At 42.2% G+C, this 26,491-nt stretch overlaps 1 protein-coding gene and 1 long non-coding RNA gene across 2 annotated transcripts in view; one reads left to right on the top strand and one right to left on the bottom strand.

Annotated features, from left to right (window-relative positions):
• The window catches only part of LOC132528609 (uncharacterized), a 117,284-nt gene that overhangs the window by 69,512 nt on the left and 21,281 nt on the right, over positions 1–26,491 (top strand). The gene's annotated exons all lie outside the window — the stretch shown is intronic.
• The window catches only part of DRAM1 (DNA damage regulated autophagy modulator 1), a 44,216-nt gene continuing 18,546 nt past the window's right edge, over positions 822–26,491 (bottom strand). The window contains exons 2-7 of the mRNA XM_060164527.1: positions 21,864–21,931; positions 16,123–16,265; positions 11,752–11,929; positions 7,716–7,774; positions 3,697–3,789; positions 822–3,125 (exon numbers count right to left, since the gene is read on the bottom strand). Of these exons, the coding sequence (XP_060020510.1) occupies positions 3,081–3,125; positions 3,697–3,789; positions 7,716–7,774; positions 11,752–11,929; positions 16,123–16,265; positions 21,864–21,931 (586 nt within the window). The 3' untranslated portion in view covers positions 822–3,080. The remainder of the gene's footprint in view (positions 3,126–3,696; positions 3,790–7,715; positions 7,775–11,751; positions 11,930–16,122; positions 16,266–21,863; positions 21,932–26,491) is intronic.

Genomic DNA, 26,491 nt, shown 5'->3' on the forward strand with positions numbered 1-26,491 from the left:
ACATGTGATGCTGGTCTGACCAATCAGAGCATCATCACGCCTCCCTGGGCTACAGGATGGGCATGTGACCCAAGGCAGCCAATCAGAGACAGTGAGTTTCAATTGGAGAGCTTTGGTTGGAACTTTTAGGAAGCCCTCTCATTCCACTGGACAGTTTGTAGCCTGGGTCTTCTAGAAGCCATCTCACTCCCACCAGGGGAAAGCCTGCCTGAGAATGATGCCAACAGAGAGAAAAGCAGAGCTGAGAGAAGGAGAGAACAGATGGAGTCCTGGTGGCACTTGTGGATCCAGCCATCCCTATAGCCAGCTCTACCCCCGGACTTCTCATTACTTGAAGCAATAGAGGCCCCTTTTTCCTTCAACAAATTTGAGTTGGATTTCTGGTGCAAACTTCTGATACTACTATTCAAGAATCTCTACAAAGATGAGCCATCCTGCCCACATGCAAATCTACATGAATTAAGAATACATAAGGTGGGCTTCCCTGGTGGCGCACTGGTTGAGAGTCCGCTTGCCGATGCAGGGGACATGGGTTCGTGCCCCGGTACGCGAAGATCCCACATGCCGCGGAGCGGCTGGGCCCATGAGCCATGGCTGCTGAGCCTGCGCGTCCAGAGCCTGTGCTCCGCAACGGGAGAGGCCACAACAGTGAGAGGCCCACGTACCGCAAAAAAAAAAAAAAAAAAAAAAAGGAACATATAAGGTTTAAACTCTACCTTTATAGAATCCAAGTGGAGCTAGAATCCTTTCCCGGATAAATATACTTCATAGTAGCACCCAGTCGACATATTGTAATTTAACAGAGACACAAACTACTAAAATAAAGAAATATTTCATTTTATTTTACTCCTTTAGCCATGAGGTCCAAGGAAATGCAAGTTCATGGAAATTAGAAGTAATACCAGAATATGGATAAGATCAGCTTTAGAGATTTCATGGAATCAGCAGAACGTGATTGTCTGGAGTGATTTTTGGCCTTCTCAGTTTGCCAAGCCAGGTGTACCATTTTGTCTAGCCCATTTAACAATTTCTGTGGTAACTGTCCAGGATGAAGAGAGTCATCATAGAATGGAGAAGCCCAAACAACTGAAACGTTTACAGCACACAGAGCAGAACAGTCAATATTACAAGGTGACACAGACTATTTAAGCACTTAATTAGTAAACCAGAGTAAATCTCATTATGCAGCACTACAAATATCCCTAGCCATGCCTTCATTTGCTCATTCCTTCATTCATGCATTCAGTGAGTATTTATTTATTAAGCACCTACTGTGTACCAGGAGGCAGCCTGGTAAATGCTGGAGTTACAAAGACAAAGATTAAGGCGCAGACTCTGCCCTCAAGGAGCTCCCAATCTAAATCTTGCAGAGAGATATAGAAATGAATGACAATGCAACCAGAAGGGCTGATAACAAAGGTCTGTTCCAAGGGAGACCCAGCTCTGGATTCATTCTACTGCAGGTTCCACGGTAAAGGTCAGTGGCATTCCTCCCCCTCTGCAGAACATAGCTTTAACCAGTATTTCAGTTCCAGTGTTACACAGAGAGCCACAGCATTATAACAAGTTACCACTAACCCAGCAGCGGGTCTGAGGCTCTCACCACTGAACCTTTAGGGGAAATAGAGTGTGACCTTGCAGAAGTGGCTGGCCACCCCTGAGTCTCACTCCTTCCTCCACAGCTATCCAGGCGAGCTGCTCTACCCTTGGCATATGCCCTCAAGGTCTGGACCCACTTGGCCAGACATGGGTTTATGGTCTGGAGGGTCCCTGAAGAAGAGTTCCTTCTCTTCAACTTCTAAACCTAAGCCTTCCTATTTCAAGACCCACTTCTTCCTCTGGAATGACCTGCTTTTCATTTGTCATTTTTGATTTGGGTGAAAAGTGGCACCATGTGCAGGTCTTGCTGAGCAAAGGACCTGCTTCACATTTTGTAAAGTGTGCAAACATCCAGCCATAGGCATTAAGGAGAGGAGCAAACAAACTCCATCACACACCCTGCTCCCCTTTCTCCTCTCTCAGACCTGCGCTCCCATCAGCACGTTGACTGGCGTAAAATGAATGCCAGGTGTTAGTTGCAGCTTCTGAGTCAGACTGTATGTCAAGTTATGCCAGTAACAATAAAGGGTAGTTTTATAAGTGGAATCTGCAATGCTGTTTGCAGACTGGCTTTTGCAGAGGTTTAGTATTAAGCAAAAGTCTCCTTCCCATAATCCTGCCTTACTTGGATATTCCCTGAGACACACTCCCCTCTCCCCGCTCATCTGGTAAAGACAACAGTCCGGAATCCAGTGAGTTTTTCCTGTTAGTTGTTCACCTGCATTTCACTCTGTTGTTAGAAGGCTTTTGATTTCTAAGCTGCCTTGCTAAATCAATCCTACCTGGAGTTACATCACTACGGACTGCCAGTTAGCAGCAAGGGTAGAAGCTTGGTCTCTGTGAGCAGGGAGGCCTGTGGGGGGGACAGAATTTCAAAACCGTGGTCTTCCGTGGTCACTGAGTTAATGTGCATAGTGGTATTAAGGCCTTTCAGCAGAAGCATTTTGCTTGGTTCATCTAAAAATCATAGTCTCTTAGTGTTAGTTTATTAACGAAATCTTAATGATCATTATAAATTGAATTTTATAGATGCTCTTGAGATATAAAATTATACAGTGCATTCTCTAAAAATGAAATTTTAAAATGAATATTCCCTGATTTTACTTTTTAATGAATTCCTCCTTTAGTGTATTTCCATAAATCTCTTACAGACAAAGAAACAAAACAGAATCTGTACAAAAAATAAGAGGTCTCCATTTTCTGGAACACCTTATCTTTTCTGTAATGAATTTGTTAATATAAAAAAGTGTCTACTTAGAAAATTATAAAAACATTGCTACAATGTCATAAATGCTCTACATTCTCTAGGAAAACATACCTTTGGAAATAGTACAACTATTGGGAATTCTTAAAGAAATTCAAGTCCTGGATGTGCTGCAGATGAATTCCACGCAGGGCAGCGTTAAAACCCTGTCTATCCTCTGTACCACTTCTAGAAATTGTCTGCCACTTTCCTTGAGTGAGATTGAATTCTCCTTCCTTCAAACATCACCATTGATTTCTGTGGATATCCTTAGGGTGACACTCTATTTTTAAAAAAATAAAAAAGGTTTAAAAGAAGGTAAACAATTCCAGTGCCAGCTCTGAAACTCCCAACAGCTTTGCACCCCCTCAGAGATGATCTCACTACGGTTTGTACTGAGCTCGAGTTGGGTCCTCAAGAGTTTTCTTGGCCTTCTCTCTAACCTTTTAGCTAGTAATTCACTTGTTTCAAAATGTAAGATTTTCCCTGTTGCCAAATCTGACAAGGTCCCATCTTCTCTCTGCCTTGAGAACATTTTTCAACAACACACTTTTATTTTTAAGAAAAGACATATTTCCTGTTATTTGGAACTTGTGAGACCTCTTTGAAAAAAAATAACCAGGATCTATGACTATAAGCATCAAATGGCAGAGGACAGATGAACGTTTCCTTGTTTAGGAGAGCTATTCAAGATGCTTTCCTTTGGGAATACACTAAATTGCACAATACTTACATATTTTTTCAAACACATAAGGGTAAAAAGATAGTGCACTTATGTTAAATGCAAGAAATGTTCTATGGATTTCTACTAATCCGCGTCATAACTTATAACATTTGTATTGATAAATACCTACCTGGAAATCGTAGATGAATGTTAGAAAGTAGAAAATAAAACCAAAGGCCACTGTCCATTCACAGATCGCACTCACTACGTGATATACATAATCCTAAGAGCAACAACAAAAAAAGAAACAGAATTTAGCCTAAATGCATTCACTTTAGTGGACATACTGAAATAATAATGAGCAGGTCAGGCCAAAGGAAAAAGCTGTCCAGTGAGCATAAATCAACCCCCGAGGAAACACGGTAAGCAAGGCCATGTGGATGCACATCAGGGCAACTGCCCGATAAGAATGTGAATACAGTGACCCCAAAAGTTCTCTCTGGTTCTCACACACTCTGGCTTTAAGACTTGTCTGTGGAACCTCAACAGGCAGAAGAAGGATCACAAAACGGCTGAGAGTGGAAAGCAAATTTGGACTCAACAGAAGAAAGAACTTTCCATACAAGGCATGACTTGCTCTCCCACAGCTGGGAATCCCAAAGTTGAAAGGCAGGCTTGAAAAGCACCTACCCAGTGTCCATGTGGTTATTCCAGACTTCAAGTATGCATCTAAAGGAAACTGGCTATCACCCCTGGGTTTTGTGTTTCTCTGTTACTATAGAAAACGTCAGTTCAGAAAACAGGTCTGCTTGATGTTATAAGGTAAGCACAGCTACAAAGCAAATGCTAATTATGAGACTGTTTTCTTGGGGGCAGGAATGAGAGAATGGAGGACAAGAAAGAGAATGGCTTTAATTCGGGGTTCCAAAGTCAGCTGCCTCTGGAGGCCAGGAAACTAATAAAAAGAAATGAAACTGACGGTTGCAAAAAGAGGGACAATGGGGAGCCCACGCCCCATCAGCTCAATTCCATTCTCGCCAGTAGGAAAGTATGACCCCAGTGTTCCTTTGAGATTAAAAAAGGAGAGAGAGAGAGAGAGAGAGACTTCCCTGTTGGTCCAGTGATTAAGACTCTGTGCTTCCAATGCAGGGGGCTTGGGTTTGATCCCTAGTCAGGAAACTAAGATCCCACATGCCATGCGGCGGGGCCAAAAAAAGGCCCACGGAGTGTGTGTGTGTGTGTGTGTGTGTGTGTGAGAGAGAGATAGCTCCCCTGATTTTTAAATACTGGAAACCATTTTTAAAAAGCATTTTTAAACACCATCTAAGTAAAAAATGCTTGTCTAAATTCTGACTTTAGCCCACATGCCCAATTAGCCTGTGGACTGTCATCAGTTCAGCCCTCTGATTTCAAATCATAACCTGTATTTTCTTCCTACTTCACTGTCTGCTCTGCCGTAGGTTACAAGTGTGAACAAACAAGTGTGCTAGATTACAGGTCAGTTCTTTTCTTTGATCCACCACAAAGGTCTAATTGAGGCACATCAAACTCTCAGACACCACCGCTCACCCTCCCCACGGAGGATCACATCCACCCACTGTTCTCATCCAGGCCACTCCGGGGAGAATCTGACCGGCCTACGTTACAGGGTCGAGAATGGGGGCCACTTCCTTTTCAAAGGTGACAGCACTAGGGGACCCACCCCATCTCCTATCATCTCTAGACAATGAAGATGGCTTAATCAAATAGAAGCAGAATTTGGGGGTGGGAGAGGATTTCTGTAGCATGATATTAATAACAGTGCACTGAAGGAGGGGTCCAGACTCTTCCACTACACATATATGAACGCAGGCAAAGCTCTAATCTCCTTGCTACGTAAAGTGGGACAAGGACATCATAATTCTTATCCTCCCTACCACGTTAAGTCAATGCACAGGAATGTGCTGTGAAACCTCTGAAGCACTCCACAGTTTGGGGCTGGACCTAAACGATTATTCTGTTCCGTGAACTTATGTAAAGAGTTTTCTTTGCATTCGTGGATATTGGGGAACAGAAGGGGAGTGAATAGGAAACCAGGTACTTTTCACATTTTTAAGATAGAAAATGAAATGAAAAAAGGTTTTTCAACTGGGGAATATGCTTTGATGAATCCTTTCCAGCTGCTGATTTGTGGTGGAAGGCCTCCCCCCAGTGGTTAAGAAGTAAAATACACCTAGGGCTACTCTTCTGTGAGCTCTCCTTATCAGGAAGCACTTTTTTTCTAACTTCTGCCTGGCTCGTCCTCACCGTCTTCAGTCTCTCACTTGCTTCTTGCAGGCTTCCATCACCTGCCAGAATCCCCTCTGGTGGAAAATGCTTCCTCTGACCCTGCCATTACCCCGACCAGGGATCGAACCCATGCTCCCTGCAGTGGAAGCACGGAGTCAACCAATGGACCACCAGGGAAGCCCCTTGAAACTGCTTTTTTTTTTTTTTTTAAACAAAGAGATTGGGCTTTTTTTTTTTTTTTTTTTTTGGCTGCATTGGGTCTTCGTTGCTACATGCGGGCTTTCTCTAGTTGCGGCGAGCGGGGGCTGCTCTTCATTGCGGGGTGCAGGATTCTCATTGTGGTGGCTTCTCTTGTTGCAGAGCACAAGCTCTAACTGCGCGGGCTTCAGTAGTTGTAGCAAGGCGGGCTCAGTAGTTGTGGCTCACGGGCTGTAGAGCACAGGCTCAGTAGTTGTGGCTCACGGGCTTAGTTGCTCTGCGGCATCTTCCTGGACCGGGGCTCGAACCCGTGTCCCCTGCATTGGCAGGCAGATCCTTAACCACTGCGCCACCAGGAAAGCCCCTGAAACTGCTCTTTGAAAAACATCAGTAACTCCACCTGCCCCTTGGGAAAAACTGCTGCTCCTCACTAACTCCCTTCTCTCTGTAGGTAACTAACGACATGAGTTGATCTTAATTCGAAACATCTGATTCCTTGTGTTCTGATGTTTGGCCTGGAAACTACCCGTCACTCTACCCTATGCTCTGATGGCTCTTGATCCTACCCCAGGTCTAGTCCCCCATGTCTAACTGGACATTTCTCCTCGGCGTTTCACTATAGCTTCAGATTCAACGATTCTGAAACCAAACCCATCCATTTCTCCCCATGAAATCATTTATTCCTGTTAAGGACCCAATCTTTTCTTCTTCTTTTTTAAAAATATTTATTTGGCTGCGCTGGGTCTTAGTTGCAGCACGCAGGATGTTTTAGTTGTGGCACATGGAATCTTTAGTTGCGGCATGCAAACTCTTAGTTGCAGCATGTGGGATCTAGTTCCGTGACCAGGGATCAAATCTGGGCCCCCTGCATTGGGAGCGCTGAGTCTTAGCCACTGGACCACCAGGGAAGTCCCAAGGGACCCAATCTTATCTGTTCATGAGAACAGGTTCTTTGGTTCACCCAAGACAAAAACTTGGAAGTCATCTTCACTTCATCACGTCCTTTCATTCTTATGCTATTTCTTCCAGTCTAGGGGAATCTTGATTTAAAATCTAAACTAGTGGAACTGCCTTCTCTCTGCCATCCTAACTCCGGTCTCTCTCCTCTTCAATACATCCCAGGTGTCTCTTCTAATTTTCTTCCAATAATATTCTTTTTTTTTTTGCGGTACGCGGGCCTCTCACTGTTGTGGCCTCTCCCGTTGCGGAGCACAGGCTCCGGACGCGCAGGCTCAGCGGCCATGGCTCACAGGCCCAGCCGCTCCGCGGCATGTGGGATGATGCCGAATCCCACACGAACCCGCGTCCCCTGCATCGGCAGGCGGACTCTCAACCACTGCGCCACCTGGGAAGCCCTCCAATAGTATTCTTTTAATTTACTTTCCTGTTCAAAAGCCTGCGGCCGATCACCTACATCAAGCATGAGCCTCTCTGCCCACCTCTTAAAGCCTTGCACAAACTATTCCCCCACAACCTTATCCCCGACCACATTTATTTCTCACCCTATGCTGATACAAACTATCTTCTACTCTGTTTTCATCACCTCTGCTTAACATGTGGTGCTTCGTCTGACCTCCATACACCTTCATTCGCATTGTTTCCCTACCCTTAAATCTCACCTCTTTTACTAAGCCTCGATGGTTGAAGGGTTTAAAATTTTAATTTCAAATTTTAAAAAATAATTTTGAAAATAATTCAAGGAACCAGGTTTGACAATCATATTGAAAACAGCTTATAGTTTACCTTCTCTTTTGGATTCCACTCCAGCTTGGTTATAGAAATTAATGAAGCACAGGCAATCACTAAAAAACGAAATTGTTAAGGAAACTACAGGAGAAAATAGGTCCTTTATTAGAAGAATAAAGAATAGGTTATTCTTCTAATAATATAACCATTACACAATGTTCACGTTAGTGCCAACATTTCTGCTATCAAACGAGTTATATCAGCTTCTTATCATCTCAAACCTTAAGTTCGATCATGGCAGCAGTTAGAATACAACACGGAAGTAGTCATTCCTTAGCAATACTTTGTCAGTTATGTATAGAAGACTTTTAATCTGTGGCTACATTTTGCTTGACCCTGTTGTTTAAGTTTGGTCAAAATGACACAGCAGTCTAATACGGGTACTTTTGCAGTAGTTTTCCCCTAAAATACGATTGTCCCTAAATAATAATATTGATTAAAATTCTTTTTCCTAAAATACTATGTTCAAGGCAACAGCTTCAAGGAAAAAATTAACATTTCAAAGCATCACAAAGTACCAAGGCTCATATACAAAAACAAGCTACAGAAATTTAATGTATTATCTTTATAAAAATTTAAAAAAACAGATTTTTCCATTGAGTAAACTGAGTGTAAGCAGAGCCCTTCCTCCCTGGCCCAAAGAGTTTACAAATCAGAAAGATACATCCTACATCTGACCTTGGGGACGAAGGACAAATCCTGAGAGGCCAGCCTAACAAGGCCAGGGACTGAGGCTACTGCCCAACGTGGACAAGACTGTCTGCACAAAGGTGGTGACAACCATTTTGATTGAACGTAGAAGGCCAAAGAGAAAGCTAGAGAGAAATGGGATGCTCTTTAAAAGTTTTTGCAAAATGTTAATTCCAAGTGTTGCGTCAATCACTGCCAAGTTTAGCGCCTCCTCTGAATTTGGAGTCAGCACCCTCTCTCCCTGCCCTCCGCCACCTCCCATATTTTGCAATGCTTAACACCTCTCAGTTTCTCAAAGTAAAAGAAATAGAGAATGGGACTTCCCTGGCAGTCCAGTGGTTAAGACTCCACGCTTCCAGAGCAGGGGGCGCGGGTTCAATCCCTGGTCAGGGAACTAAGATCCCGCATGCCGCTGGCCAAAAAATAAAAAGAAGTAGAGAACATTAAAGGTTCTCTAATCATGTCATGACTGTATGTCTGTTTCTAATAGTTTTTAAAGCCTCTTAATTCTTTCACTTAATTCTTTATCTCATCTTTAGTCCCATCAGGTCCCATGCTGGGGAGGAGTGGGTGGGGGGGAGAGGCAGACAAAACTCTGGCAAAAAAGACCTGGTCTCAGCTCCCAGAAATATTACAGCCTTGTCGGACCCAGGGAATGTGCCGCGTTAGAGAGAAAAGAACAGGGTGCAGTCATGACTCGGAGGGAAGATTATTAATTTGGAGCGAAACGGGGTTTGAGGTGTCAGGGAAGCTACACAGAGTTGAGTTTAATCTAAGCTGTGAGGTTTGAGGAGCTCTCTAGGACAGCATCATCCCACAGAAATTCAGGCATATGTGTAACAATATTTTCTACTATAGTCACCACATTGACAGAAACGAAAAAGAGCCTAATGAAATTAATATTAACATATCTTACTTAACCCAATATATCAAACATGTTGTCATTTCAACATGTAATAATATAAACAATTATTAATGAGATATTTTACATTTTTTTTCTCATTAAGTCTTTGAAATCCAGTGTTTTACACTTACGGCCTTTCTCTACACAGACTACCCACGTTTCAATGCTCAACAGCCTCGTGTGGCCAGTGGCTACTGTGTTGGATAGACAGTTCAGTTCTAGAAAGACAAAGTGGAGAAGTTTATCCAGGCAAGAAGAAGAGCATGGGCAAAAGCAGAGAACAGGAAACAGCCACAGTCAGGGAAGAAAGTGTAAAACGGAGGTCGGAGAAATAGGCAGCCTCAGACTGCGTCTCACGCAAAGGAACCGGCCTTTGCATTGTTAGTGATTTTGTGAAGCCTTCTGAAAGCTGCAGAAGCTGAATGCAAGATGGATAGTTTAGTAGGAAGGGCTCAGAAGCATGATTCCAGGCCTCAGTTTCTTCAGGAGTCAAATAAGGTTTCACGGAACTAATACAGGAAAGAGAAACAAGGACATTTTCAAGATACTTTAAAATCTTTCTAAGGAAATATAAATCCATGCTAATGTTTATGACAAAAGACTTTTTCCTATGGATGAATGTGTTCAACTTAATTGGATAAAAACATATAACCTGTTTCTGTTCGGGGATCCTACCCGTCAGCATGGCTCATACGAACTTCCTAGATATGGGAACTATTCGTATGTGAAACTCTGGCTTGAAAAAGTAATTCTGCTAAACCTCTCTCATTTTAGTATCTAGAGATCTGTCTCCAAAGTTGGAAGCAAGGAAAGTTTTCCTATACCAAAAAACTTTGTTTTTGACTTTACAAATGGTTCTATAAATCTTACAACTAAAACGAGCTAAAAGGTTTGAGGAGATCCGTCTCAAGAGAAAGCATGAATGTCTTCAATCCATAAATAGGACAAGGAAACAGAGAAGGAACTATCTTAGGAACCAGGGTGTATAGTTTGTTGTTAAATTTCTCAATACTAGAATTTGGTTCCTCTGTGCTTAGAAATTTTGTAATTAAAATTTTTCTTCCCTAAATGACAAAAACAAAAACCATCCTTAGACTTCACATTTTGTATAGCTCCAATTTTTTTTTAAGAAATTTTTTAAATTAATTTATTTATTTTTGGTTGCATTGGGTCTTCTTTGCTGCGCCCAGGCTTTGTCTAGTTGCAGCGAGCAGGAGCTACTCTTTATTGCAGTGCGCGGGCTTCTCATTGCGGTGGCTTCTCTTGTGGTGGAGCACGGGCTCTAGGCACATGGGCTTCAGTAGTTGTGGCACGCAGGCTCAGTAGTTGTGGCTCATGGGCTCTAGAGCACAGACTCAGTAGTTGTGGTGCATGGGCTTAGTTGCTCTGCAGCATGTGGGATCTTCCCGGACCAGGGCTCGAACCCATGTCCCCTGCATTGGCAGGTGGATCCTTCACCACTGCGCCACCAGGAAGTCCCTATAGCTCCAATTTTAAAAGAAAAATGCAAGGCTTAATACTTAGAAGCACATGATGACAAAATATCTTTTTACTCAAGCTTGCCCACTTTGTACCACAACCCAACTTGGATGAACAAGACCACCGCTAATAAAATAGTTCCATTTTCCTACAGTCTGAAAATAATCACCAATTTTTAATGACTCTTTAGCATTTGCTATGACTGCAGATGGTATTTTGAAAGATGGGGAATTTTCCACCCTTGAAAGACCACAGCTTTTTTTTTCTTTGTTAAATACCTCTTGGGGGGAAAAAAAGGAAAATAAAGAATGAAAAAGGAAAAAAAAAGGAAGGAAGGGTTGTTTTTCATTTCTTCTAAATCAGAATATACAAGTATGATAAATTTATATTTTCTTTTCACATTGTTGAATTAGAAAAAATAAAATTTCATTTTGAAAATGAAATCAGTGATAAAAAGAAAAGGCTAAATGTATTTAAATGACTTAGAAATAAATAGTATAGAGCTTTTTAAAACCTCTTAATATGGACGAATAAATCAAACCATCTAACCACCTATGTGCGGGGAGAAGGGAAAGTCGGGCCTCTTGGGAATCCACAGGGCTATTACTTTAAGTACAATATCAATATTTGATGTCTTTAGCCAAGCACTACAGAGAAAAATAAATATTTTCACATGGCTCATGAAACTGACCCTGTGGAAGGAAAGTAAATAGAGACTGAAGTGTTCTGACATTGTTTTTCATTTTCCTTTCACACCATTCTTTTCCCCAAAGATTCTTTTGATTTAACCAGACAATGTTGAGATATTTTCCTTATGATTTACCCGTTTCTCCCAATCGTTCTTCTGAAGCCTGTTGACACTTGGCTGTTAACCTTTGCTTTCTCCATTTTTTTTGGAGGGGAGTGGGGCAGCGAGGGTGTCAAGCTTGCAAGGACACTGACAAATGTAAGAAAGGATACTGGGGATGATGGCTGCAGAGGAAACGGCAGAGATGGCCATCCGTATGCGGCATGTGGAAAGGCTGTTCCACTGGGGACACGATTTGTAAGAGATGATGGATTGCAGGAGCGTGTACACAACACCGCAGACAAACGCCAAAAGGGCACCGCCATCGTGTACCACAGGGACAGTTAACTCCTAGAGAGAAAGTCACACATGTGCTGTTACTCAGCGTGAGTCTGTGCACATCAAGAGCCGAACACTCACTCACTTGCTTTGGGCTCCTCCAAGCCACCAGGCATCACAGATGCACACACCCCATCTTTGGAAAATACAGCTGCTTGCAGAAGATGACCAAGAGAAAAGCCTTCCCGGCACTGGAGTAAATGCCAGGAACGTGCTTGTTCCATAGCAAACGTTTGGCTTGCTGCGAGTTGGGCAGATGGGCCTGGTTCAGTAATAATATCTCAATAAAACTGGGGGGGAAACCCATATTAAACCAAAAAAATTATAAAAGAATTAAGAAAAACAAATCGTTTTCACCCCTTGAATGTTAGGCACATTTGAGCAAGGGAAAATAAAAGGCAAAGCATCTAATGCTAATGAGCTGGGGTTGTTTTAGGAATAACCTGATAGTCCTGGTACTTTCCACTCTCCATTTTCTTTCTATGCTAATAAGTAAATCAAATCCTGAATTTACATGCTTTGTTTCCACCCCCCACTAGCACTGTCAGGAAACTTGCTTCCTCAACCCTGGCCAATTCAATACATCAGATCTTAATCTGCAAGCTTCATGACACCCACATTAGCCCTGATGAAATCAGATCAAAAGGCCCTTGAATTAGCAGGAGGTGTATTTCCAGTGTGCCCCTTTCACTGTGGAATACATATTCGCTCATCAAAGATGTCTTTTAGCAGGGAAACGACTCAGATCAGACGTGAATTTTGGATAGAGGTTAAGATGAAAACCTAGTAGCTCTTTTTGAAACTCTTGTTAATTTAAAAGATAATAGGGCTTCCCTGGTGGCGCAGTGGTTGAGAGTCCGCCTGCCGATGCAGGGAACACGGGTTCGTGCCCCGGTCCGGGAAGATCCCACATGCCGCGGAGCGGCTGGGCCCGTGAACCATGGCCGCTGAGCCTGCACGTCCGGAGCCTGTGCTCCGCAATGGGAGAGGCCACAACAGTGAGAGGCCCGCGTACCGGTAAAAAAAAAAAAAAAAAAGATAATAAAAGTAGAGAAAACTAGACTATTGAGAGGATTCAACCTCAGGAAACTTGACTTTTCCAAAAAGGAGACTTCTTGAGGGACAGGAAAGCATTGACGGAGACTGCTTGGTGAGGAGACACCAAAAAGTAGCCATCTTATCCACCAGTGCAGGAAAGAGTGCTAGCTGTGAACACCTGGTAAATGCAGTTTACTCCCCCTCAAGAAAAAGCACCAGCCAATGCTGTCTCCCGCCCTCACATCTCTAATTCTTCTTGAGGCAACTGCTCACATAGGTTTGCTTACGGCACGCCCGAAAGTGAATTGCAGGATATCAAAAAAGGAAGTTGTAAGGATACATTTACGGGAACAATGACAAGGCAAACACTTTGCTCTCAGGAAAGTTAGAAATTCTATTTCTGGTCCTTGTGAAGATGTAATCACTTCACAGAAACCTTAAAAGGAAACAAAAGTGTAATTATCTAACCACCTAAGCCTTCTTCCTGAAGTCTGCCCTTTATGGTTTAAACACTGATGGCCGTTATCACTTGTGATGTTGAGTTATTCCGAGAATAATGTGATGGGATATCATACAGTGCATACTATCCCCCCCACAGGACAAGTCATACCCACACTCCACTAGACAACTTATATCCTTCCAAGTTGCCACCTTCCCTTTGAAAATAATTTTTCCATCGTGCTTTCTGATGCTAGAACTGTGAACTTTTTTGCCCTAATTTTATGAAAAAAAATTTATCATTCTTCTTTTTTAAGTTTATTTTATTTTTGGCTGCACTGGGTCTTCGTTGCTGCGCGCAGGTTTTTGTCTAGTTGCGGCAAGCGGGGGCTACTCCTCGTTGCGGTGTGCGGGCTTCTCATTGTGGTGGCTTCTCTTTGTTGCGGAGTGTGGGCTCTAGGTATGTGGGCTTCAGTAGCGGCGGCACGCGGGCTCAGTAGTTGTGGTGCATGGGCTTAGTTGCTCCGTACCATGTGGGATCTTTGTGGACCAGGGCTAGAACCTGTGTCCCCTGCATTGGCAGGCGGATTCTTTAAGCACTGTGCCACCTGGGAAGCCCTAGAACTGTGAATTGTGTACATGCTTTTTTCTCACAGAGATTTTCTCATTCTGGCCTAGAGGTTAACTCTTCCCCACAGGTTCTGGGCAGACTGCTTCAATCAAAGGTGACTTTTCATGACTCACAGGATTTGGGGAGAGTATTAACCTCTCTGGGTCTCCATTTCTCCATTGATAAATGAGGAAAATAATACTACCTATCTTCTAAGGTCATTATTAGAATTATACGAGTTAAAGCATGAAATGTTTTCATAAATGTCTGTCACCTAGAAAACTTCAATAAGAATTCCCAGGTGGTCCAGCGGTTAGGACTCCATGCTCTCACTGCCGGGGCCAGGGTTCAATCCCTGGTCGGGGAACTAAGATCCCACAAGCCATGCAGCCCGGCCAAATAAGAAAAAGAAAGAAGAAAAAAAGAAAACTTTAATAAATGTTGTTATGGAACCCAAAACACACACAATCATAAAACGTAAGGAAATGTCATCAAGAGTCTCTACCACGTGACAAATGTCATAGGCAACTAGTGATGTTTATTTCCTAACACAGAGACAATAGAGTAGGAAAGTTAAACGAAGCCGGAAGCAAACTGAGTTCACAAGATGCCCTCCTGGAAGCCCTATAGGCTTGCTTCAGGGAGGCTACAAATTTGGCTCTCAGCTTTCACCAGTGTTAACAAGGAAACACTGTTAGTTGTGGATTTGTAACGTCCCAAAACGAAAACTTGTTGGCCACCAGACCTGGAAGAATATCCCTGCCCTAGGTTGTCCTGAAGGTTCTGTGTCATACAAGGAAGGATGCCTCACCCCTCACAACACAGCACTGAGTTTCCCAGAGCACTTTATTATACTGTCCCCCCCACCAATGACAGATGGCTTCCTGCATGTGCAGGGCAGAAAAGGTGATTCTCTGAGGCCCACATGATGCAGGTGAGGCAGAGGGCCCTCTGACAATGGTCTGACTCATGCAGGAGCAGACACTAGAGAACAGGTGGACAGCAGACGGTACAGGTGGTGTCCTGAGGTTATCAGCCTCCCAGGTACACACCAGGAGGCAGTGCCCCTCTGCTGCAGCTTCAGTGTGCAGATGTGGACTTGAACAGCCAGCTAGCACTGAAGGCTGACACGTTTTTGTAAAGTAAGCGTCACAGAAGATCAACCCACTTCTGGTGGGAAAAAAGTTAAAGGAGTACCCCCAGGCAGAACCAAAAGTCCTCCAGGAGTAACCTCCTTTCTACGGTCACAAAGGGACAATGGTGATGACAGAGCAGGCCCTCCAGGGTGTTGGCCTATAGTGATGAACCGATGACCGTGAAGACGGCTAAGTACAGACTGCTGGGCACTGTACATTATCTCATCGAATCCCAGCAATAACCCTGTAAGGCGAGTGCTCATATTAGTACTCATTTGAAATACAACACATACTTGTAAAATATAAAATATTGCCTCCATAGACAAATACCATGCCTTCCTGAAAGAGACTTCGGAATGAAAGGAATCCAAAAATTAGAATAAAACATGTAGGATTTTTTCCAACACTTGACACAGTAAGAATATGTCAAGTGGACTCTGCAGTAGTTGTTATATAAGTTAATTTGCTCAGTAAGGCCATATTTTGGCCCTGCAACTGATTAGCTGAGTAACCCTGACCAAATTATTTCACCTCCATGTGCCTAGATCCTCATCTGTGAAAGGAAGAGATCAGATGCCTCTCTTGGAATTGAACACCAGAGGCCCAAACAGCAGAATCAGTAAACATACACACGCTCATACACAGAAACGTTTTCACGATGTTAATGAAATCGTTACAATGACTGAAGTAGCTCTCCCAGCACATTAAACCACATCAACAAGAACACAGAGCAACCCAGAGCCCACAGCATGGTCTGAAGCACGCTCTCTCTCACACACGCACCCCACCTCTCCCAAGTACTAGGCTGGGCTGACTTGCAAATGACGAAGATTTGTTTCTGAGAAGCAAACTATCCCAGTGCCCGTGCGCTCATCCACTATCTGAGAGCTGTGCCGGCACGCGCGTGCCTCTGGTGCTCTTGCCTCTCCTCCAGATACACACACTCCGTCACCCCCAACGGCCAAAAGAACTTCAGGTCATACCTGGAAATTGGCTACAATGCCCAACCCGATGCACCCCACCAATCCTAGAACTAACGACACCAAGTTAAAAACAGGAGTGCTGAAAGAGCTGGTTTGGTTTTGCTTCTCTACTATTTTATATCTTGTGTACATCGTGGCTGCACCTGAAAAAGAAAGGGACTCTGATGAATTTTTATTTTTTGACTTTTTAGAAGGAAAAACACATGAACAGTTTTTATGGCTTTTAAAGTAATTTGTATTTTCAGTCTCCTGATTGCAATAGTCTCCCCACTCGTTCACACCTGCCCTTCCTCACCCCATCTTACTCTCCCCCGCCATGTGACGCATACACACACACACGCATACACACACACACACACACACACACACACACACACACTGTCTTGGCTGTTATCCTTTTCACATAAATGCTATTGTGCACGTATTTTTCTGGGACTTGCTTTTTTATTTATTTAAAAACGTTCCATGGTTGGGACTTCCCTGGTGGCACAGTGGTTAAGAATCCGCCTGCCAACGCAGGGGACGCGGGTTTGAGCCCTGGTCTGGGAAGATCCCACATGCCGCGGAGCAACTAAGCCCGTGCGCCACAACTACTGAGCCTGAGCTCTAGAGCACACGAACCACAACTCCTGAGCCCACGTGCCGCAACTACTGAAGCCCGTGTGCCTAGAGCCCATGCTCCACAACAAGAGAAGCCACTGCAATGAGAAACCTGTGCACTGCAGCAAAGAGTAGACCCCGCTCGCCGCAACTAGAGAAAGCCTGCGCACAGCAATGAAGACCCAACACAGCCATAAATAAATAAATTTAAAATAAATAAATAAATTTTTAAAATAAAAGTGTTCCGTGGAGATCTTGCCAATGTCAGTACACATAGGTCTCCCTCATCATGGTATACAGTGAGATGCCATATTTATTTCATCATTCTCCTAATGATAGATTTCTACATTATATGTTTTTCCTATTACAAACAATGCTCAATGAACATCCTTATATAGAAGGCTTTGGCGCACTTTCAGTGTTTCTGAAAGATGAATTCCTAGAAGTAGTATTACTGGGTCAAAAAACTATGCTCAATTAAAATGCCAAAAAGTAGCTCCAAACTGCTCCAAGACTGAGGCAATTTATACTCCCACAGCAGAGTTTGAAAGCAATTCTGTATGCCCTGTTCTTTTAATTGTTGCCAATCTAACAAATGAAAAATGGCAACCTGTTTGTTTAATTTGCATTTCTCTGATAGTCAGTGAGATTGAGCAACTTTCAGTATGTCACTACTCATTTGCATTTCTCTTCTGAAAATTGTATGTTTATCATTTTTTAAATTTTTCTCTTGAGTTTGTTCATTTTTAATTTGTAGTTGCTCTTTATACATTATGTACATTAGTCTATTGTCTGCTATAAATATTACAAATGTTATTCTGGTCTGTTGTTTGTCTTTAAGTTCGTGAATCTTTCATCACTTAGAAGTTTCCATTTTCATCTACCCAAATCTGTCAGTTCTTCTATTTAGCTTCGGGGTTTTGTGTGTGTAAGTTTAGATAAGCTTTTCCATCCTAAGGTTTTAAAAATATTTTCCTATACTTAAATCCAAATCCTCTTTTTTTTTTTTTTTAAGATTTAATTTTATTTATTTTTGGCTGTGTTGGGTCTTCACTTTTGCGCGCGGGCTTTCTCTAGTTGCAGCAAGCGGGGCTACTCTTCTTTGCAGTCGGGCTTCTCCTTGCGGTGGCTTCTCTTGTTGCAGAGCACGGGCTCTAGGCGTGCGGGCTTCAGTAGGTGTGGAGCGTGGGCTCAGTAGTTGTGGCGCATGGGCTTAGTTGTTCCATGGCATGTGGGATCTTCCCGGACCAGGGCTCGAACCCATGTCCCCTGCACTGGCAGGCGGATTCTTATCCACTGCACCACCATAAGAAGAAGTCCCTCCTCTTATGGTTTTGTTTTTCATGTTTACTTCTTTAATTGCCATTGGCTTTTGTGAATAGTGTGAGAGCAAATTTAACTCAGCAAATTTAGCTTATAGAAAAAGTCACATAGATATGCAGAGATATGTTTAAAAGATATTCACTTTAGCATTGTATATTACAAAATGAAAAATAGCCTAAATGTTTAACAGTAGGGGACTGAATTATAAATTATTATATGTTCATGAGATGGATATCATGCATGTGTTGGGATAAAGTAGATTTCTGTGTGTTCAATAGTGTTATGATGGCCATAATATTTTTTGCTGAATTTTTAAAACCAGTGTAAAGGCTAATCATTTATCATAGAGCATTTTAAACAGAGATATTCATGTCAGATTCTCCCTTGCCTAGAAGCAAAAAGCTACATTTATCACTTGCTAGTGATAAAATAATCTGTCTTCTAAATCTGGACTCTGGGCAAGGATGGTGTAAGAGGGCACTGGGATTGACTGACTCCTATTTCTACTTCCCCTTGCTCACCTCCAAAACCTTGGGAGGAGAAGACAACAAATGAGTGATGGGGTGAAACTCCCTCTACCAAGGAGGATGAACAAATTCTGAAGATGTCAAGTCACTAGGTAGGGTTTCCAGCACCTCTGCCCCTTCCGCCCTGCATCAGTAGAGAGGGCCAGAAAGTGCTGGTTATATGATGGGTCCCTGGCAAACACCTGATTGTTCTGCAGGGTTAAGGGTTTATGGAAAGAGCCCTACCTCTTCCATCCATATACCCTCATCACCCATAGGACTGAGTTTTTTAGTCTTTACATTAATTGGCTCATGAGAGAGGGTTGTAGCCTCTCAACTGCATCTCAGGTGCATTTGAGGAACTGAAAAATCATAGCTGAGTTGGAGACAAACTATTCCATGCTTCACCTTTCCCTTCCTCTAACAGGTGAGCTAACACCTTTGTCATTGGTTCAGAAGCTTTTGTGAGTATACAAGTCCCTTAGAGTGCTGGTTCACAGCACATATGCTTGGGCCCCACTTCCAGAAGTTTTGATCCAGTAGATCTGCAGTGTGGCCCTGGAACCGGCCTTGGAACCAGCACCCAAGAGGATTTTCTTGTAAGTTACCTTCAGAACACACTCTGAGAAACACTAGCTTCTAAACTTTAGGTGTCTTTGGCTTAACGCAAATGCATTGGATATAAATCACAATTTTAGAAATTACATTTAAAATCCATTTCAAATTCCTGTGGCAAATTACCAGATAAAGTGAATAGTTCTATAATGAGGCCAAAAATAACTTTGGATTTCTAGTCACTTGAGTTCCTTAAAGTAGAGCAAAACTGTAGTTGCAAAGGTTATACTTTTTAAAAAATCACGTATACCAAGCATAAACCCTAATGTAAATTATTGACTTTGGGTGATAATGATGTGGCAATGTAGGTTCATCAGCTGTAACTAATATATTACTCTGGTGGGGGGATGTTGATAATGGAGAAGGCTGTGGGGGGGTGCGGGGGAGCAGGGCATATATGGGAAATCTCTACCTTTTCCTCCAGTTTTCTGTGAATCTGAAAATGTTCTAAAAAATAACAATAAAAGAGGGCAGAAGCAAGAAGAACTACAATCCTGCAGCCTGTGGAACCAAAACCACATTCACAGAAAGAGACAAGATGAAAAGGCAGAGGGCTATGTACCAGATGAAGGAACAAGGTAAAACCCCAGAAAAACAACTGAATGAAGTGGAGATAGGAAACCTTCCAGAAAAAGAATCCAGAAAAATCATAGTGAAGATGATCCAGGACCTCGGAAAAAGAATGGAGGCAAGGATTGAGAAGATGCCAGAAATGTTTAACAAAGACCTAGAAGAATTAAAGAACAAACAAACAGAGATGAACAATACAATAACTGAAATGAAAATACACTAGAAGGAAGCAAGCAGAATAACTGAGGCAGAAGAACAGATAAGTGACCTGGAAGGCAGAAGGGTGGAATTCACTGCCGTGGAACAGAATAAAGAAAAAAGAATGAAAAGAAATGAAGACAGCCTAAGGGACCTCTGGGAAAACATTAAACGCAACAATATTCGCACTATAGGGGTCCCAGAAGGAGAAGAGAGAGAGAAAGGACCCGAGAAAATATTTGAAGAGATTATAGTCAAAAACTTCCCTAACATGGGAGAGGAAATAGCCACCCAAGTCCAGGAAACACAGAGTCCCAGGCAGGAGAAACCCAAGGAGAAACACATCGAGTAATCAGACTGAATAATTAAATTAAATTTAATTAATTAATTTAATCAAATTAAAGACAAAGAAAAATTATTGAAAGCAACAAGGGAAAAACGGCAAATAACATACAAGGGAACTCCCATAAGGTTAACAGCTGATTTCTCAGCAGAAACTCTACAAGCCAGAAGGGAGTGGCACAGTATATTTAAAGTGACGAAAGGGAAAAACCTACAACCAAGATTACTCTACCCAGCAAGGATCTCATTCAGATTTGATGGAGAAATCAAAAGCTTTACAGACAAGCAAAAGCTAAGAGAATTCAGCACCAACCAAACCAGCTCTACAACAAATGCTAAAGGAACTTCTCTAAGTGGGAAACACAAGAGAAGAAAAGGACCTACAAAAACAAACCCATAACAATTACGAAAATGGTAATAGAAACATACATATCAATAATTACCTTAAACCTGACTGGAATAAATGCTCCAACCAAAAGACACAGGCTTGCTGAATGGATACGAAAACAAGACCCATATATATGCTGTCTACAAGAGACCCACTTCAGACCTAGGGACACATACAGACTGAAAGTGAGGGGATGGAAAAAGATATTCCATGCAAATGGAAATCAAAAGAAAGCTGGAGTAGCAATACTCATATCAGATAAAACAGACTTTAAAATAAAGAATGTTACAAGAGACAAGGAAGGACACTACCTTGGATGATCAAGGGATCAATCCAAGAAGAAGACATAACAATTATAAATATATATGCACCCAACACATAGGAGCACCTCAATACATAAGGCAACTGCTAACAGCTATAAAAGAGGAAATCGACAGTAACACAATAATAGTGGGGGACTTTAACACCTCACTTACACCAATGGACAGATCATCCAGACAGAAAATTAATAAGGAAACACAAGCTTTAAATGACAAAATAGACCAGATAGATTTAAATGATATTTATGGGACATTCTATCCAAAAACAGCAGATTACACTTTCTTCTCAAGTGCACAAGGAACATTCTCCAGGATAGATCACATCTTGGGTCACAAATCAAGCCTCCGTAAATTTAAGAAAATTGAAATCATATCAAGCATCTTTTCCGACCACAATGCTATGAGATTAGAAATCAACTACAGGGAAAAAAATGTAAAAAACACAAACACATGGAGGCTAAACAATACGTTACTAAATAACCAAGAGGTCACTGAAGAAATCAAAGAGGAAATCAAAAAATACCTAGAGACAAATTACAATGAAAACACAATGATCCAAAACCTATGGGATGCAGCAAAAGCAGTTCTAAGAGGGAAGTTTATAGCAATACAAGCCTACCTCAAGAAACAAGAAAAATCTCAAATAAACAATCTAAACTTACACCTAAAGGAGCTAGAGAAAGAAGAACAAACAACACCCAAAGTTAGTAGAAGGAAAGAAATCATAAAGATCAGAGCAAAAATAAATGAAATAGAAGCAAAGAAAACAATAACAAAGATCAAAGACCAATCAATAAAAATGATACATAAACTGTAACATTTTACTTCACATGAGATTGGTAATTTTTAATTTATTTATAATAATTATTGTGTACTTACTAAGAAATGCAGAGAAGTTTATCATAAATCCAAAAATACCACTCTCTGGAGGTGTTGTTCCTGTATCACTGAGAAAGAGAAGACATGTCCAAATTAGTAAAAAGGAATTCAGTTCAGGCATATAATTGGCAGGTATTATATTGTGTCCCTTCTGGGTGTTCGGCCACTTTGAATTCCAAAGATTTGACCTGATTTTGTTCTAAAGTATTTTCAAGTTGGGCTCTGAAAAATTAAAAACTATTTTTTCTTTTTTTCCCCAGTTTTACTGATATATAATTAACAAACAGCACTGTATAAGTTTAAGGTGTACAGCATAATGATCTGACTTAGAGACATCATGAAATGATCACCACAGTAAGTTTCGTGAACATCCATCATCTCATATAGATATAAATTTTTTTGAGAACTTTTTTTGTTATGCTGAGAACTCTTAGGATTTACTTTCTTAACAACGTTCATATATAACATACAGCAGTGTTAATTATAGTACCCATGTTGTACATTACCTCCCTAGTACTTATTTATATTCTAACTGGAAGTTTGTGCTATTTGACCACCATCATCCAATCCCCCTCTTCCTCGCCCCTGGCCTCTGAGAACCACAAGTCTGGTCTCTTTTCCTATGAGTTTGTTTGTATGTTTGTTTGTTTTGAAGTATAATTGACAACACTGTGTGAGGAAATATTTAAAGTGAATGGTGGTGGTGTTTTTCAGATGATCCCACCTGAAAAATCTGAAGTGTGTGTTCATTCTTGATGAGGAATTGAGTGAGACTATTTTTTGGGGGAAAAAAAAAAAACCTGGTCTAAAATCACGTTTGAAAAGTCTACTATTTGAATATTAAATATACATAAACACATCATTTTAATTTTTAACAATATGATTTATGCATAAGAATTTACACTGCTGAAAATATGATAGAAGGCTGAGCAATAAATATTATTGATGCCTGTCAGTACTTTATGGAAATAGGGTATCAAGGGTATTACTCATGGTGATAAATTATTTTAACAAAAAATAGCTTCTATGAGACAAATTTCAGATGCAGTCTATCAATTAATTAATTCAATGAGCTGGAATGTAGCATTTGACATGTGCTAGCTTCTATTCATTAATGCCAAGGTTTACATTTTTATACTCTCAAGCTGCTTGCATAAAGCACAGTTTCAAACTGATGGCAAAGGCACTCCCAACATGAAAGAACTCGTACTTGTCTTGAGTGTTTCCACGTTTTAAAACAGCTCTGAAATTTAAGTACTGAAAAATGGATCAAGTTGAAAAGATGCACTTCAAAGTGTTTGAAAAATTCCACAGGAAGCCTGTGTGTGCAGGAAGCAGGAGTCTTTAAGCTTTGTGAACACTTAATATTTGAAGAGTATGAAGAGGTTAATGTTCCCCCTTCCCACAAATTCCTCTAGTCCCAATTACTTCAGTCTCAGTGTCACTTGTACCTGTAAGAATCTGAAGGGTTTAGAATTTAACATTACCATTTTTCCTACAAATAATCTTCTTTCTCACTAAAGGGATGTTGGGGTGAAGGCTGCCCGACGTTTGGGATGCCCTTCTGAGCACATCGTCCTGAATGGGCGAGGAGGGGATGGGAACCAGTGATGGAAACAGCTGGTGGAAACAGCTCATGTGTGCCCTTGGGCAGCACTTTTTTTTTTTTTTTTTTTTGCGGTACGCGGGCCTCTCACTGCTGTGGCCTCTCCCGTTGCGGAGCACAGGCTCCGGACGCGCAGGCTCAGCGGCCATGGCTCACGGGCCCAGCCGCTCTGCGGCATGTGAGATCTTCCCGGACCAGGGCACGAACCCGTGTCCCCTGCATCAGCAGGTGCCATCAGCAGCAACCACTGCACCACCAGGGAGGCCCTGGGCAGCACTTTTGCCAGAAAATTCTCACAGGGAAAGGAAGCCTTCTATTCTTGACCTTAGGGTATAAAAAAGCAGCTACCCGATGACTCATGCAAGAGTACTTGTTGGCACAGGTCTGTGAGGAATCTGCCACGTGCCAGGAAGATTGTTGGTTGTGGAGAAGTGACGAGGATATTGAGGGGGGTAGGTAGGTGGGGGGACAAAGGTGCTCTAACAGGAGATGAGAAGATGCCCATACTTGGGAATGATCTGTCCAGGGAGAGCAAACCAGGACATATTTCAAGGGCCCAGGTATGCAGTCCACATGACATCGAACATCGATTCGAAAGCTCAGAATTTCAGAGTGATATTTTATTCTTGCTTATCTTTACATTTAAAACCATACAGGCAGAATCTGGGAATTCCCTGGCAGTCCAGTGGTTAGGACTCCATGCTTTCACTGCCATGAGCCTGGATTAGATCCCTGGTCAGGGAACAAAACAAAGATCCCACAAGCCACACAGCGAGGTCAAAAACAAAAACAAACACACAAAAAAACCCATACAGGCAGAATGAAAAGTGCTTTGCAAACAGCCTTTCCATATGCATTTGTTGAATGAATGACTATCAGTACTGGCAGTAGACACTACTTTTTGAACACTTACCATGCACCAGCCACTGCTAGGTGCTCACCATACATCATTTCATTTCATCCTCTCAACCCTGAGGTGGGCCTATTACCAACCCCACTTTATTAAGGAGGAAACGGGGTATTGGAGAGGTTATATAACTTGTTCCAGGTCCCAGTGCTATCAGATGGAGGGAATCTACATTCCATCTATGTGTCTGACTCTGCTTTCCTGCCTCCTCTGTGCTCTAACAGCAGGCAAGGAACAAAGCAATTAGAAGAATGACTGGGGGAGGAGAGCGAGCACAGATGTGCTGGTAAATGCTTAACAAACAGCTCTAGAGGGAACCTGATTTGTAACACAGGCCAATTTCCATGCTATAAATATTCCCAATATGTCAAAATTCAAGCTACCAAAATGCTGGTCACTGAACAAGGAGTTGGGAAAAAATGCACACAGTTGGCTCATCATGCCTTAGTTCTATACCAGGAAGGTGTAAAGTAGGTTAAGACCTCATAGCTTCTCAGATGCCATAATTTAATAATAAAACACCTTTAAAAAATGGTTCTGAAGAAGCTAGGGGCAGGACAGGAATAAAGACGCAGACATAGAGAATGGACTTGAGGACATGGGGAGGTGGAAGGGTAAGCTGGGACGAAGTGAGAGAGTGGCATGGACACATATACACTACCAAATGTAAAACAGATAGCTAGTGGGAAGCAGCTGCATAGCACAGGGAGATCAGCTCGGTGCTTTGGGACCACCTAGAGGGGTGGGATAGGGAGGGTGGGAGGGAGACGCAAGAGGGAGGAGATATGGGGATATATGTATACGTATAGCTGATTCACTTTGTTATAAAGCAGAAACTAACACACCATTGTAAAGCAATTATACTCCAATGAAGATGTTAAAAGAAAAAAAAGAATAAACTGGAAACTAATACTACATTGTAAATCAACTATATTTCAATAAAAATTTTTTTTAATTAAAAAAAATAATAAGAAAACACCTTTGGGCTTCCCTGGTGGCACAGTGGTTAAGAATCCGCCTGCTAATGCAGGGGACATGGGTTTGAGCCCTGGTCCGGGAAGATCCCACATGCCGCGGAGCAACTGGGCCCGTGCGCCACAACTACTGAGCCTGCGCTCTAGAGCCCGCGAGCCACAGCTACTGAAGCCCGCATGCCTAGAGCCTGTGCTCCGCAACAAGAGAGGCCACCGCAATGAGAAGCCCAACCACCGCAAGGAAGCGTAGCCCCCACTCACCGCAATTAGAGAAAGCCCGCGCGCAACAACAAAGAGCCAACGCAGCCAAAAATAAATAAATAAATAAATTTTTTTAAAAAACAAAAAAAACCACCTTCGACAATTATTCACCACCATGGTCTGATTTTCTTTCAGGATTACTCAGTCTATAACACCCACCATCAATGCATGAGTACCAATGGGCCTACATTCCTACGCTTGGCACTACAACATAGGAAACATCAATACTACAAACATAGGGGAAAATATGAATGCACTGTATTCATAACCAGTTGTTTGATTAAATGAAATCATCTTTTAAAAAGTTTTTATTTGGCTGCAAAAATAACCATAAACTTTATCCACACATCAACAAAATATTTATGGGACACCTACCATGTGTTAGTACAATCTGAGTCACAAATTTCCCTATTTATCAGGTAAGAGTGGTCAGTGTGTGATTTATTTCCATTAAATGACAAAGTGGTACCTGAACTACATTTGGTGATTTTTTAAAATTTATTTATTTATTTATTTGGCTGCGCCGGGTCTCAGTTGCAGCATGCAGGATCCAATTCCCTCACCGGTGATCGAACCCAGGCCCCCTGCACTGGGAGCATGGAGTCTTTACCACTGGACACCAGGGAAGTCCCCCATTTGGTGAAATTTTGCTTAAGAATATTTCAAGAGGGGGGCTTCCCTGGTGGCGCAGTGGTTAAGAATCCGCCTGCCGATGCAGGGGACACAGGTTCGAGCCCTGGTCCAGGAAGATCCCACATGCCACAGAGCAACGAAGCCCATGTGTCCAACTACTGAGCCTGCGCTCTAGAGCCCTGCGAGCCACAACTACGGAAGCCCGCGTGCCTAGAGCCCATGCTCTGCAACAAGAGAAGCCACCGCA

Source organism: Lagenorhynchus albirostris, chromosome 11 (assembly GCF_949774975.1).
Source record: "Lagenorhynchus albirostris chromosome 11, mLagAlb1.1, whole genome shotgun sequence".
Lineage (NCBI taxonomy): Eukaryota > Metazoa > Chordata > Mammalia > Artiodactyla > Delphinidae > Lagenorhynchus > Lagenorhynchus albirostris.